Source organism: Lagopus muta, chromosome 1 (genome assembly GCF_023343835.1).
Source record: "Lagopus muta isolate bLagMut1 chromosome 1, bLagMut1 primary, whole genome shotgun sequence".
Lineage (NCBI taxonomy): Eukaryota > Metazoa > Chordata > Aves > Galliformes > Phasianidae > Lagopus > Lagopus muta.
Window position 1 is genome coordinate 169,087,877 of NC_064433.1, and position 16,918 is coordinate 169,104,794.

The window sequence follows — 16,918 nt, forward strand, 5'->3', positions numbered from 1 at the left end:
AAGTTCCCCCCAGTACTTTGCTGTAAACTGGATGTCCATCACAAACTTCAACAAAAGTAAAAATTAAAGAAAGCTTATTATCTGCTTGCACCCACATACAAACGTTAAATCATTCAACCATGAAAATTCTGTCAGGCTTCTTTGTAAGAGATTGACACATCCCAGATAAACCACTGAGAAAAAAAATGGAGCAAGCATTTAACCAAGCTGTGAGGGTTTTTTGTTTCTCTGTTTTTGCTTTCACTTTAATGACATAACTAGATAATCTTGCAAAGCCCATGCAGGAATGTCAAAATCACATAAACTAAAACACACAACAGCATAATAATACTGAATCTTTGTTAGGATGAAACAGCAACCACTATCTCAGACTTCAGTACCAACTGAAGAACAGCTAACAAATTTCATCTCCCTTTGCAGTAGCTTTTTGCACACCTTTTGCTGACAGTGTCTTGACCAAAGAAATTTAAAAGCATCTACATTTTACACTATTTAGATGTGACATCTAACACTGATGCTTGGATCCAGAACACGTGAAAAAAAAAAATAAATCACCTATAATGATTCAGAAGAGCATCCTTATAAAATAGGTTGGTTTTGTTTGTTTTTAAGTAATAAGCCACTTCTCAAAAACCAGAACTTTCTTGTGATCTGTGAGAAACTAAAATGCAATACACTTAACAATTTCCTTTGACTAGCTGACTGTAATTTGTTATCTGACCGTAATTAGTTCATAAAAGCTAGCTTTTAGACAAATCTTTCAGTAAGAACGAAACTCAAAGCATGGAAAAGGTTTTTGCTGAGTTCAATCCACATCAAAGAATTAAAAGAATCATCATCATCATCTTCAAACACATAAAAGAATGGCAGTCCTACTTTGAGTCCATCTGTAAAGCCGCTCATAAGATGTCTCTTGCAGTAAAGCCATCTGTTCCATAATTTCCAAGCTACAAGATAAAAATTTTTTATTTGCAAAGACTATTCCAGGCAGTGCTACCAGAAACATATAAAAAGTACCAATATTAAAAGTATGAACATGTAAAGGCATTACTGTTCTTCACTTTGATGTGAAATAATCCACAAGGTCATGAGAAGTAAAGAACCAGACCCTGCTGTAGCTTTTGTTTGTAATTAGCAAAGGTTATCTTGCATTTCAGTAACACTCACCCGGCCCTTTGCTGATTTGTCCGGAGGAGAATCTTGACATCATCATGAATTTGTTTTACTCTTCCCAAAGCCTTGAAAAAGTCCTAAACCAATAAAATCAATAAACACAAGGGTTTAAAAATAAATAAATAAATAAATAAATAAATAAAAGCAAGTTCTCATTCACACCTCTTGCAATTTATACTCTCCCTTTTAATTTCATTTTCATGTTCCTTGCAGGTCTGTGTTCCAAGTGCTGCTTGTAAATCTAAGCTTCCCTGCTGCTTCTCATCCTTCATTCCATCTTAATAGCCTCGTGACATTTTTCTCTCCCATTGCATCACTCCTTTTTGCAGGATTTTTTTTTTTTTTTTTTGTAAATAGCCACCAAGATGTGTTTTCAATCTGTCTCATAGGTACTAAGCATACATTCTACATTTAGTACCAATTTTGGGAGATTTTTAGGGTATTACTACAGGTTGCACTATCATCCCCTTATTAACACTAGCAGCTAAGGAGTAAAGTGAAACACCATAAAGCACAATGATTACATTATGTTTATGTTTTGTTTTCATATAATAAGGTAACAACTCCTAAGAAAAATTATGCCTTTACAACATATTAAAGCCAGGATTTCCAGTGTAACATTTCCATCTCAAATAAAATATCAACAGTAGCGAAGAAAAAAAAACTTCTAGAAGACATTGAGGTTGGAGCAAGAAGGTTATTTTGCCACTATTTTAAAGCATTAATGGAAATCTACTAACATTATTCAACAGGTCTCATTACAAAGTCCTTTCCAACATTATAAAGGAGACCAGAGATTGAGATGTAACTGATTCCTTTGTGACTTGAATACGCTTTGCCTCAGAAGAGTTCCATTCTCTTTCAGGTCATATAAAATTATGTATTTTAAGAAAAACAGTCAATTGATTTAACACACTGTCTTGCAACAACTGTGTTGAAGATCATGTATTTAGAAAAACCCAGAAACATACATATAAAATCTTTCCAAAACCAAAGTCTGACTTCAAAGTCTGTGCTTTTTACTTAAGCTACAATCAACCAGTGAGCTTGAAACTTTATTACTGAAGTTTGCAACTTCAGTAGCACTGAGATGATTCTGTTACTTCTGCGCATTTTTTAGGTCAAAGTATCAAAAGGATTAATTCTTGCTCCACTGCAAACCAATCACTCAGTAAATAGCACAGCGTTGCTATCATTCTTCCTTGCAATGTGCTTTTTAGAAACCTGAAGGTTATTTCATTATAATAGTTGGTACAAAAGCATACAGCAATTACTGAAGTGCACAACCATTTAACACATTCCATTTATGCTTTCATTAGCATTGTTTATGGTTATCTGTTTTCACGTCTTCAATAATACTTGAGCTGGGAACAGGATGCCTAGGGGAATGAGATACTATGTCTCAGCAGGTAGTCTGCATTTAAGTGAAGGTTTCTATGCAACTACAATAAAAAAATCTATTAAGTATACTCAGTTCTCTCATTATTCAGTTTGCTGGTACTGCAGAACAATAAGCTGCCTTACCAAAAAAATGAACTTTTTCAAAAACTTGCTCTGGATGGTGGCTGAAAGCAAATCAGCACCTAATAGCTTCATCAACAAAATAATAAAGAGAAAGCTCCACATTATATTGATCCAAGTTACTGAATAATAAATATATATATATATGAATACACATACATATATTCAGTATTCAGTATGTATATATATATATACATACATATATGTACACACATATATATATACATATGTATATAATGTACATACATATATATATAATGTACATAATATAATGTACATACATATATACATACATACCTACACACACTCCCACACATAGAATCATAGAATAGCCTGGGTGGAAAAGGACCACAATGATCATCCAGTTTCAACCCCCTGCTATGTGCAGGGTCACCAACCAGCAGACCAGGCTGCCCAGAGCCACATCCAGCCTGGCCTTGAATGCCTCCAGGGATGGGGCATCCACAGCCTCCTTGGGCAACCTGTTCCAGTGCATCACCACCCTCTGAGTGAAAAACTTCCTCCTAATATCGACCCTAAGCCTCCTCTGTCTCAGTTTATAAGCATTCCCCCTTGTCCTATCACACACACACAAGAGCAGTGCTACTTAGTACTGAAGGACATTAATTTCTCATTTGCTTTATTTGAGCATGTAATAGTTTTAAAACATCTTTGCTGAAAACTGAGGCTCCATAAAGGTCTTTTTGAAGTGCAGTAATACACAACGGCTCTTATTGCTTCTTAAACTCAATATGCAAACTAGACTTCAATGCTGGTTTTCTTTCTTGCAATCAGAATCTTTCATCACACATTTCAAACTCATCAGAAATTCAGTACTGTGTTAAAAGGTACATTCCTCCATAAAAAAATGAAACTACTAATAAGATCTCATGTACAATTCAGTTAGGATGTTTTTACATTTTAGTTTGGGGCAAAGCCTTTAATGTTCAGTGAGTTACCTCAGTAATTGGCTCATCTTTCGTGCCTCGAAGGAGGTTCATTTCATCTGGTGTCAGTTGGAATTTTGCTATGAACGCATCTGCAACTTGCGCTTTCATTTCTAGTCTCTGACTGCAATAAAACACAGTGAAAAGGACATTAGCCGTTAATGCTCATCTCCGATTCATTTTGCATATTCATACTCTTGCAAATATAATAAGCACTAGAAACCAATGCTATTAAATTCTAATAGTACATTTTTGCCATCAAACACTCGAGTCGCATCTTTATGTACAATTTTCCATTACCTTGCATACATTACTGAACAAAAACAATGTAAAGTTAACATATCTGAGAACTAATACATTCTTTCAGAAATATCCCCTCCACGTTTGTATCAGAAATGATCTAATCCGGATACTTTGTACTTGAACAATTTAATGACTGCAATTATCTCCTTTCCAATTCATCCAGGCAAGAATGAGTTTTAAGCTCCCGTTCTCAGAAAGACATAAAAAGCTGTAGAATCCAAAACAAGAAAACGATCATTCCATTCATCCAGTTTTCTACAGAAGGGTGCATTTCTGTTTAACAGTATACAGATGGGATACAATGTTACTAATCTCACAAGCAATCAAGACATAATGGCTAATTGTCTTGTTGATTACCCTTCCTGAAATAAACACAGCAGGGATGCAATATGCAAATGCCATCTCTCATGGGCAGCATTTTTATTTATTTATTTGTGTATTTATTACAGGTGTGTTCCATCACACACCTTACAACCACACAAGGATTCAAATCTAGCTTTATTCCACAGGAAGAGTTTGGAATTCCAATACCAACAGAAAAACTGCTTAAACTGTGGTTTGAGCACACACAGCATTCCATGAAATAGGCATATTTTTTTTCTAGACATCAAGAAGACACTGATTTAGTTATCTGTAGAGGAACAGGACTCAGTTATTACTTTAAGACCATTTCAGCTTCCAGTGTAATTACTACAAGATAAATACACTGCTATTATACAGTGGCAAGGCAGACAAATACACTTCTAAAACTGACTGCTGTAATTAAATTTCCTTGCAAGATTAAAGCTTGAAAATTAAGTTTTTACTTATTTGCTACTTCTATGTTACCCAGCTCTGGTGTCTGGGCTGCACTAAGCTGAAGAAGCACAGAAAACAGGCATCCCTGCTGCAGACTTAAATAACCTTCCTAGCCTACAGCTCCACAAACTCTTGTAGGGGTCAGATAAAACATTCTGCAGTTGTCAATACTCCAGCATACTCAATAACGAGGACAGGAATATGAAATCCCAAACTGTTTGTCTGTTTGTTTATTAAATTTGAGGTGAATAATTAAAAAAAAAAAAAAAAAAAAAAAAAAAAAAAAAAAAAAAAAAAAAAGCTCTGTATTTCTGAAGTCACACAGAAAAAATGTAAACGAAATAGAAAATCAAAACCTCGCATGCTTTAATTCCTCACCTTTAAATGACATGTTAGGTTTTACATGGGTCCTACAGCAATATCACTGTTAACGCTTTACACTGGCAGCTCCACAATGTTTAAAAGTCCTACACGCTTATGACTTAGCTATCAAAATTGAAAATCAGGCATGGATGCATGGATGCTTCAAGTTCCATCAAATGATGGTGCCCTTAGCAGCACATTCCTCTTCCACACTATTGTGATGAGGAATTCTAATCCATCAATGTCACCACCAATGGATTTGATTGAAATAACCACCAGTGTAATTCAGTGAATTATCTTTATTCAATTGCTCTCCTCTCTCATGACAGAAACCTCTATTTTATATTTAACTACAAAGCTAAGTAGACTTACATTAGACACTCTCTCCTGTAGGGAAGACAAAGAAGGTAGGAAGGAAGTTGGAGAAAACAAATGCAAGACCTTTGCTTTTATTTACGGAAATATTATCTCCCATTAACACAGGAACAAGTGGGATGTAAAGACTTAGAACCTGTGTACCCTCTGAGCATAAGGAAATTTTAATTGCCCTTACAAAAGATTTCCATTTACTATTCTTGCTCATCTTCAGATTTTTTGAATGCTATTTTTATAGGATCTTTCAGCAGTAGCCTGCATACCTTTACCGAACTGAGGAAGGGTAAAGTCTATTTCAAGAAATGCATTAGAGCAGACATACCAGGGTTTTTTTTTTTTTCACTTTACTTTGAAGATTTGTTGGAATTAAGGTTGTAGAATTCCAAAGAATAACGCACAGAGAAATATAATTATTTATAATATATAATTATTATTATTTATACAAAAAACGTATCTATTAATCAGCTCTGGGATTCTGTGCCCCATTTACTTATATGGTTATGAAAATAAACAATTAGCAATCACAGAAGACTTCACAACTAAATCACCAACCTTCTGTAAGCCCTCACTCTACATAGCCCTTCCACTTTTTTTTTTTTTCCCTCTGTAACAAAGAGCAATTTTTCACCAAAAATCATGCTTTTAAGCTGTTTTCATCTATAGCTGTGTCTCTGGACAACAACTATAATTGCTCACTGGCCCACTCTGTACCCTTGCAATAATTTGCTCACATAAAAGAGTCACAGAACAGACTCATAGAATGGTTTGGGTTGGAAGGGACCTTTAAGACCATCTAGTTCCAACCCCCTGCTATAGGCAGGGACACCTCCCTCTAGACCAGGTTGCTCAAAGCCCCATCCAGCCCAGCCTTGAATGCTTCTGGGGAGGGGGCATCCACAGCCCCTCTGGGCAATCTGTTCCAGTGTCTCACCACCCTCACAGTAAAGAAGTTCTTCGTAATATCTACTCTAAACCCACCCTCTTCCAGTTTAAAGACATTTCCCCTTGTCCTGTCACCGCATGTCCTTACAGAAAATCCCTCTCCAGCTTTCTTGTAGGTCCCCTTCAGAGTCAGTGTATTAAATTCCAACACAACGTAACATAAAACAACTCCCTCAAGGTGGCAGCAGTGTTTAATCCATCCGTCTCAAGATAGCCAGAGTGGCAAAAGCTTCTATGCTAAATCTAAAAGCACATCTTCCACTTTTAATAAAGCTATTTCATTTGGGCTCTGTAGAAAGGATATGAAATTTAAACAAGCTAATCAAGTTCAGTTTCAAAAACCAGGTTACCAGGTTAATAAGCTTTGATTATCCATCTGTGTGAGGAAGGGATCCTATTTTCTAGAAGATGACTTATCAAAATGAAGCAAGAAAAGCTGGAGTAAGGCTGTTTTGCACATAGCTCACAGCAGTCAGCACCTGCATAGACTCAGACATCTCAAGACCCACGGCCCTTCATGCCAACCTCATCACTTCTGAACTGTGTTCTCAGGAAGTGCAGTATAGCATATGGGAAGGCAAAACTGTGCTGCTATCTCAGAATAGCTTATTTTCTTTTTTCCCCTTTACCAACGTTATCCTTGAAAACAACAAAAAACTAACAGATCACGGAAACACAGAACTGATGCAAAGCAGGAAAGCACCAAGCACTGGTAGACATTTTGAGCTTGGATAGGGGACAGGACTCCAACAAAGAGCAATTTCCCCAGTTTTAATCGTTACCACGGAGACAGAATTCTTTTGCAAGAGAACTCAAAAGGGCTGGGAAAACCATGCACTTCACGCACTTTTCACTTGAACTAAATACAAATGCACACTGTTTGCTAGGATTATCACCTAGACAGCTGAAAAGGAGGTGAAGGAGAAACAGACTTCTCCAAAATTTAACTCTATTTCACCACCATGTATACCATAAAAATCTGCTAGTGCCCTTTAGTTAGGAAGAGTGAAAGCACAACTTTCTGAAAGCACTTTTAGTTCACACTACTGAGGATTCAATATTCTCATTTTTAAAGCCTCAAAGAGAAACATTTATAGTCATTTTAACTCAAAAAACAACCAGCTTCAATGAATATCTATAAATGATCCTCACCAGGAACTGGAGAAGTTATTTTTCTGTTACGGTTTCTGCAGAAGGCACATTTAAAAGATAACTTAACAAAACATTTCTATACAAGAAACTGTTTTTAAAAACAAGTACCAGCTGCAAAAATAAAAATAATAAAAAAAAACATTTGTAGAAGAAATTTTTATATTATATTTTGGCTGTCATTGAATGGCCTGGGTTGAAAAGGACCACATGATCATCCAGTTTCAACCCCCTGCTATGTGCAGGGTCACCAACCAGCAGACCAGGCTGCCCAGAGCCACATCCAGCCTGGCCTTGAATGCCTCCAGGGATGGGGCATCCACAGCCTCCATGGCAACCTGTTCCAGTGCATCACCACCCTCTGGGTGAAAAACTTCCACCTAATATCTAACCTAAATCTCCCCTGTCTCAGTTTAAGACCATTCCCCCTTGTTCTATGTCTCTACTCCCATAAACAGCCGTTCCCCCTCCTGTTTATATGCTCCCTTCAAGTACTGGAAGGCCACAATGAGGTCTCTCTGGAACATTCTCTTTTCCAAGCGAAAAAACATGCCAAACACACATCTTTTAAAAAAAAGATAACGCAAACATTATGAGAAGGCATTTGGTGACCAATTCCACCACAGAATTCAATTATTTCATTTTCTGCTACAGTTAAAAAAAAAAAAAAAAAAAAAGTAGTAAAAAACAGTGAATTGCCTAACGTATTCCCAGGATAAAGGAAAATAACATCATGATTACAGAAAGCTTTTGTGAGACCTCATCTGGAAAACATCATTATCCTGACCACCTGCGTTCAAGAACAATGGACTCCCATCAGACCTGAGGCAGTGGGATGACCACGGGAATGATGAACCTTTTCTTATGAGAGGAGGCTTAACGATGCTCCACCTAAGAATTAGGTTGAAATTAAGAAAAGGCTTTTAATAGGAAAGAACAAGCTTTTGAGGTAAGCAGCAGGTACAAAACACAAGGTAATTAAGTACTTCTATGCTGAACGACTGACAAGTTTATGAAAGTCATTATGTAAATGAGATATGACAGCAGAAAAGTGGACTTGAACTTCGGTTTCTCTCATTTGAAGTCCCTATAAGTGAAGAGAGCAATCCTGCAATGCAACAGCTGTGCTACTTGATACACTCCACTCTAAAAACAAACAGATAAAAAAAAAAAAAGCAGGCTAATTCAGAAGTTCAGCAACAGAAGGTACTAATTGCACTGAAACAATTCAAACCTTGTCAAAAAGACAGATTATTAAACACTAGAATGAAAAATTTTACATGCTGTAAATGCATTCACAGTAGAATCACAGAATGGTTTGGGCTGGAAGAGACCTCGTCTAGTTCCAACCCCCTGCTATAGGCAGGGACACCTCCCTCTAGACCAGGTTGCTCAAAGCCCCATCCAGCCTGGCCTTGAATGCTTCCAGGAATGGGGCATCCACAGTCTCTCTGGGCAACCTGTTCCAATGTCTCACCACCCTCATAGTAAAGAATTTCTTCCTAATATCTACTCAGTATGTATCTACTGAGTCATACCATAAGGTTTCTGTGGACATCACCTTTATTTACAGAATAGTCTGGATAAGATTTTTACACGCAGGACTTCCAAGCAGTCACTTAATCTATATGCTTGCTAGGGAAATCAGTGTTTAGCAATGGTTAAGATGTCCCTGTGGACAGAGATTAGATTACTGAAAGCATGCAAAAAATTGCATGCTTTCAGTAGATGGATTATTTTGCATTTTGTAGGGGTTAAGAGATCTGATATTGTTGCATTAAACAAACTGACTTCTCAGTATATCTTTTACACATTCTGACACAAAGACATTCAAAATTGGACTTCTGAGTCTAGTTTTCAAATCTGTCATCAAATTCTAAAATGTTGCCAAAGACATTAAAAAAATATACTGCTCCCTGTATTGACTTGGAATAAGATCAGAGCTTACTAAGGAGTGCTAAATTAGATATTAGAAAAATAACAAAGAACCAAAATCAATTTCCAGCGAAGACCATGAGCTCTCTGTTCTTCGATGTGCTGATCAGACAAGCACCAGACAGAAATGCTATCATATAATAATGCACTTACAAGGAATGCGTCTCAATCTGCGAGTCCGTGCCCCACTCCACACTGATCAAGAGAAATTCATGCTTCATGACAATACAGGGTTGCGAGGTCGAAGAGCAGGTAGGAAATAAAGCTTTTTTTTCCCCTTTGTTCTTCATGGCTAGAATGTGACAAATTAGGGCTTTTTTTTTTTTTTTCAGATCCATTATTGCTGCTTTGATGCCTGTGTTATGGCCTATTACCTATCCTTTACTATGGCACAAATCAGGAACGAAAAATCAGCCTCACAATTTCAACCCCCTGAATTGTAATTCAGTTCAGGCAAGCATTGCTTTTTTCTCATGAAGTATTTTCACGGGAATAAACATAATTACAAGTTCCCAAAGGTCAGGACATGAAATACATCTCATTAACACGAGCCACCAGATCACCAGTTTTCTCAGCAGATGCTGATGCAAGCATACCTCTCTAACCTGCTACAAATACTGCTGAGCTTCCTGAATCATTTCCAAACTGACTGATGAAAGTTGTTTCTGAAAACAGAAAAGAGAAGAAAATGGAAAAGCACCACCAAGAGACGAGCATGAAAGATCTGTGCCATAGCAGATGTTCCCTGAGAAACATTTTTCCTAAGACTTTTGACCTCGTATTGAGCACTGCGCTGACACTCGAATCACTCACCCAACTCCAAGAGCTGCGGTTGTTGAATTTAAATGAAGAGCATGTCTCAGTGTCATTCAATTAAAACAGATTGAAGCAAAAAGAATTAAACTCAGTTACAGCAAGAGAACTGATGAGTCATGGAATGCTTTTACCAAAAAAATCACATGCCAAGGAGCAACATCCTTTTTCTGTTGCCTGTTAGAGAAGGGAATATAAAATCTCACACATCTTAAGCAGCAGCATACATTAGGCACAGAAAGCCTAATGCAAGCCTAAAGCAATATTAGAGTGCTGAAGTAAATGTACAGAAATCTACTGAAGATACTGAAATGGATCTTTAGCAATTCACAGAAACTGTCCAAATTAACTACCTCAGTTCTTCTTTATTATCAAAGTTTGTTACGGAATACAACGGAGCAAACATTCTGTTTAACACTCTACATTACAAACCACCTATAAATCAATCTTATGTTACAGATGGATGGGTTAAATTGTTTGTACCGCATTATCTAACACGAGGTCCTAACAAGTTACTTTAGGTCTCAATTTTTAAGAACAGCAGAAAAAAACCACCAGTTTCTACACTAACCAAATTACATCACTTCAATAATAACATCAAAGCCAACTGCTCTGCTTTTAACATACAATACAGCTATTATTAACTTGTCTTCACAGGGAAGAGAAATTCAGAACAAGCAACATAAATGACCAAAAAAAGTCTCAACAACACTGGCATATTACCAAATATAAAAATGCAATGTGATTAACAGGAGATATTTCCTTCCCATAATTTAAGTGATATCATCTAGTGAGCATTTATGCCAAGTCAAGACTAAAGCTCACAGACTAAATTATGAGAAAAGCAATGCTGAAAAGCAACAATTTGAGAAGGCAAAAGTTTTAGCTAAAATCTGAGACAAACATCTTACTTTCTTCCTCAATCATATGACCTAGGGTCTTAACCATATGCTTTGTCAACATAGAAAGGGCCCTAATAGCTCACTACCTATAGAGCAGTACACCTGCAGTATCCTATCTTCAAACCACAAATCTGAGAGACTAGAAGAAACACTGATGAGTTCAGGTAAGAAGCTTAGAAACATGAAAATTATCCTGGAGTACATCTAGTAATAGCAATAAAACAGTGCAAACAATAAGAAGTGAGCATAATAAATCAACCCCTGCACAGAACCACTGACACAGACACAGCCACCTCTCTGCAAACACTGCAGGAGAGGAAAAACACCTGGCAAGAATGGAAGCACAACAAGTGCTCTGACTTACAATACTCATCCTCATACTCAAGCTTCTGTGGCCACTTTGCACTTTAGAAAATATTATTCTTTATGCTGATCTTGGGGAAAATAAATCAAACCAAACCAACGACAACATCAAAACACATTATGCAGGCTCATGGGGAGCATGCCACATGGGGAATAAAAAAAAAAACAACACACCTTTGCAGCTTAAGAAAACAGTTCACTTACTATTTCAGTGCTTACTTTTGATATTTGGTTTGTATACCTAGAAGAATGAATGTCCTCAGTTAAAAAGACTTAACCCTCCCTGATGTGCAGTGGCAATTCGGTTCTCTAACTACAGTTTGATGTAAGCAAATGCCTTTGAACTACATTTACGTCTCACAAGGCATGAAGAAGATTTACAGAAGGCAGAGGTTCCACCTGTCATTCACTGAAAACTATTAAAACTACAGAAAGATGAGATCTTTGATCAAAGCCAGAGCTAACAGTCACTGCACACACAACTTTGTTCTTAGAAAGCAAAGGGAAGTGATTAAAAAGTGGACTTCTAACTCAATATTTGCCTAACATAACTAATTTGCTGATTTCATCAGATTATGAGAGTAAAGGTATCAGCCCATTTTCAGTCAGAGACCAAAATTAGATGGTTTTAAAAAGGTAAATCCCCAGCAACCTTAAATGCATGAAATATATCTGGAAGTTTACTGTCTCCCTTCAGTTTAAGAACACTGAAAGAAATCAAAAAAGAAACACTTCCAACCTAGGCTGCTGAAATAAATCAGATGAAAGCCAGCCATCACGGAAGATATTATTTTTTCCATCACTAGCAAATCTTGTATAGGATAATTTTTGAAGTTATTAAATCTAAAATGGCTAAAAAGATAAAAAAAAACATCAGGGCTTAACGCAGAACCCAGTGAAAAGGGCCGGGTCAAAATAATTTTCCTCAAGGACACTGTAAAGAACTGGTTCAGCAAAATGACAGAAAGTCCTACCTCTGCTGTTACGAAACGTTCATTAACTACCAGTGGGAAAAAGAAGAACATAACTTATTTGAAAAAACAACATAATTATTTCTACGTAATTAATTTTATTTTTCAGGGCAATGTTTCAAAACATTTCATTCTCCACCACTCATTTTAAGAGCTTAGAAAAAATAAATCACAAATACGGTGGCCATAAAATTCAATTTGGTTCTGAAAAAAAATATTTAATGCTACAATTAAAAACTGCAGAGAAAAATCTACTATATTAGATCTATTTTAATACAAATTCTCATTATCCTAGACGTTCAAGGAACTTCAAAGTAACTGATGTTTTCCTGTGAGGAGCTTATTACAAAACAGTTGGTAGGACCACAGAGTAGAAACAGAAATTTGGGCCTGATGAAATCTGCAGATGCATTCTGTAACTTTCACAGCAAGGAAAGAGATCTCTTCATTACTACAGGAATCTCTCTAAAAAAAAAAAATTATCCTCAGCAATTTCTGCTGCCTTCTGAACTGACCATTCCTTCTCCAGACTCTTGCTTCAGCTGTCCTGGTTTTGAATGGGCCCAGCTTTCATCTCCTCTGCATTTCAATCAGCATTTTAGGACAAACCCAGAAGCAGCAGTGTCCTACCTGTACTCCTTTGTTGACTAAGTAAAGTCATTATTAATCCAAAGGAAAGAGCAATTCAAAATGTGTATTTGGCTGCCTGTAAGCAAGATTTCAGCTTTTCAAGAAAACCCCTAGCATTTGACAGCAGAGACCTCTTCCTGTGCCTGATTCAAACCAAAGTAGTGCATAAAAGTAAATAATCACTGAAGGTGTCAAAAGAAAAGATTACTCAAATGAACCACATAGAACAAAACAACCTTCTCAAAAGGTTGTTGACAAAACAAATAAAATTATTTTGTCTAAATTTTAGCTAAGAAAAACAGCTAACCTTGTTAATAAATGGCACTATGAGTCTTCCATAGCCATAACTGTGAAAGATGAGAAATACTGTTTGGATTGTAATGGTGAGTACTTCATAGTGTACTTATAAAATACCCTTTTAAAAGGTATTTCGCCTATGTGTGCACTCTTAAGTCACAGAATGAAAGACAGGCTGCTTCCCAACGTTTTTCTTCTTATGCTTGAAGAATGTTCTGCGTTCTCGAGGTAAATTTGCAGAAAGTCTTTTAAGTTGACTACTGTTTAAGGAATATACTGTAGAACTACTGATGCACGCTCTGCGTAATCTCCTTTAATGACTTTAAGACCAATCAGACATACTGCATTTGGAATTGGTCTTGGTATCCCTCCATTCTGCTTCAGTACAGGGAATCAAAACAGCTTTCCTGTTCTTGAGACTAGACAAAAATAGATGACCTTACTGCTTCAGATGCTCAAACTCAAAGTAACTCATTTTCTTAGCACTGACTTCTGCTCATTTACTTAAAATTTGACTTTGCTAAATCCTTCATTTTATATCAACCAGTACTGCATTTCAAGAAGTTATTGTAATTCAACATGAAAGTATGGATAGGTTACGCTCCAATCTCACATTCAATCAGACTCCACTTCCTACTGAAGTCCACAATATGAACCCTCTAATTTTGAAAGTGCACCCAGAGCTACCCAATGTCATAATTTCTACTAGGAATGTATCACTGGGAATAACTGTTTCTAATCTCCAGTGAGCTATATATAATCTTTAGAAGAAAGTTCATAAAGTGAAGAGATTCATTCTTCTAAACTGACAAAGGCTGAAGCTGTAAAACCAGATGCCTTAATCACAGAAACATTAAAAATTACACCAATCTGTCAGAGGCTATTATTATCCTCTTCCTATTAATAAAAATACTGAAAAGAGCAAAATACAAATTTTCTCTTCCACAAGGAGGCTGCAGAACTAAGGGAAAAATGGTCTACGTTAGGCTCATTAAACAGTACTTATATATTTCACAGTTAACTTCAAAGATGGCAAAGCAGGTTATAACTCAACTTTTCTTCTTACAGCCAGTCCCTGAACAGCAGAGTGATCTCCAATGGACATGGAGCATTAACACCATCACAGAATCTGTGGAACTAATGCAAGGCTTAGTGCTGAAATACTTCAGTAAGGTTTCATCACTACAGGAATCAGTCCAAGGTCACAAATCCCACTCCTCCACCCTTACTCCCTTTCCTTTTAATGTCTAAACCTAGACTGTCCTTCCTTTAAAGATGAATATCATGTCACAATAATAAACTGAAATAATGACCAACAACTTCCCTATACTAATGTATTTGTAGGGTGAAGGAATTCACTTAAAATATAGAAATAGGCACTGTTCGCTTGTCTTCTGCGTAAAAAAAACAAGAAAACATTTCACTGCAGCATGAGAAAGCCCTTATTTCAAAGCAAATAAAAAGAAAGGATACTTCAATCCATTTGCATCAAATTTCTGTATGTCTCTGAGTTACACAGAAAATACCAGTCATTGGCATTACACTACTGGAACACTAAACAAGAAAAAAAAAACCAACTTCAAACAATTGAAAAACAAGCTTTCATCCATTAACTAACATCCAGTGGTATATCCCAAATGCCCAAAATGCAAAATAAACACTGAAGTTGAATGAATTTTGATCTCATGCAGGTCCATTATCTGTTATAAAATTATTTAACTTACGTTAGCAATGGACAGTAGGCAAAGCAAAGCCATACTGAGCACACAGTACAACTCTTTTCTCTACAAAGCCCATCTTTATGACAACAAGTATTAACGCCTTCTCACCTTTGTATCCTCTTTAAATAAACTTGAGTTCTATATTTTTATTCAAATTGAACTACGAACACAGTGTCAAAAAAGAGAACTACAGACACAAAAAAAGCAAAGTCACTAAACAAAAATAGAAGTGGCAGAACCAGATCTAAAATAAAATTACATCAGTACTGTCAAGCCTTCAAGAAATAAGTAAGATGGCATACGTACTTTTCTGCTTGGAGCTTTGTGGTTTTTACTATCAAGTCCTGGGTTTGTTCCTTTGCTGCCTAGAGTTAGAATCAAGTATATGAAGAATACAAACATTAAAAATGTACCACACAACTTCTAAAACAAATAATACTTCCAAACCTTTCTGATTAAATATTTTAAAGAGCATATACTCTTCAACACAAAAAACTAATAACGTTTATTAACTCTCCAAAATTTCAGGTATGAAAAAAACCAACTTCATCTGTATATATTTTTATTATTATATACATACATAATTGCACACTTTGGTTTGGATGAAGAGGCTTCCTGAGAGACAATGTTATGAAACAAAACCAGTAGAATCAAGATGGCACACTTGATTTTTCTCACTCTTTGGTTACAAGATAATTTCTAACAAATATATTTTAGTTATATACATGGTCATGCTATTCATGCTTTACTCAGTGTGCAAGGCTGAATAAATTTAAATTTTATACAGTAATACACAAAATAGTTAATGCTTTAATCTTTCACACATCCTCTCCAACAAACTATTTTCTCTCCTCTCAAACACAAATGAAAATTGATATTCTCAGAAGTATATTGCTACATTCCAAATAAATTAAGTTCTAAGAAAGTAAAATAATTTCCTCAATGCATTTTCTAAAGTAAAAAAGAAATATCTGAATACTGCATAATACATAATAGTCATATATCAGTGTCACTGTTAATCTTCTGAAATAACTATTTATACTTCTAAAGAAAACAGTTACAACCTAAAAGTAAAAGAACAAAGTGCATTTCTTCATACATTACCTTCAAACGACTGGACATATCTTCACAGCAGCTGCTCATCGCTTGAACATCTTCATTTATACTCTCAAGCTCCTAAATAAGTTCAAATAACAGAAACAAAGCAGGAATGTCATGCCCAGGACCACTTTCACCCCACCAAAATGACATTCCTCTGTTACTAGGAACATGCAGATCACACATTGAGTACTATGTCTAGTTCAGGTCAACACAACTCAGAACTGATGTGAGGGCTGCAAATTTGATCAAAGGGCAGGAGAACCTGTCCTTTGAAGAATAACTGAAAGCGTTTGGTCTTTTCATTCTGGAGAAAAGGCTTAGGGGGACCTCATCATATTATTCTTGCATGTAAAGGGCAGTTACAGAGAGGATAGATGCACTCTTTTTACAAGGAGGCACATGATAATGAGGGTCAACAGACACAAGATATACTGGGAGGAGTCTCCCCTTGATAAAAGAAAGAATTTATTTTCTTTTTTTACAGTGAGAATAATCCATCACTGGAACAACCTCCCCAGGGTTATGGCAGAATTCCCATCACTGGAAGTTTTCAAAATGATTGGACAGGGCTTTTTAAAATTACGCAGCTCTATTTGAGCAAAATAACTACCAAA

General features: G+C 36.3%; 1 protein-coding gene across 1 annotated transcript in view; it reads right to left on the minus strand.

Moving 5' to 3' along the window:
* COG6 (component of oligomeric golgi complex 6) overlaps positions 1-16,918 on the minus strand; it is a 50,331-nt gene that overhangs the window by 32,348 nt on the left and 1,065 nt on the right. The window contains exons 3-7 of the mRNA XM_048933541.1: positions 16,308-16,379; positions 15,510-15,568; positions 3,654-3,765; positions 1,168-1,250; positions 877-947 (exon numbers count right to left, since the gene is read on the minus strand). Coding sequence (XP_048789498.1) covers positions 877-947; positions 1,168-1,250; positions 3,654-3,765; positions 15,510-15,568; positions 16,308-16,379 — 397 coding nt within the window. The remainder of the gene's footprint in view (positions 1-876; positions 948-1,167; positions 1,251-3,653; positions 3,766-15,509; positions 15,569-16,307; positions 16,380-16,918) is intronic.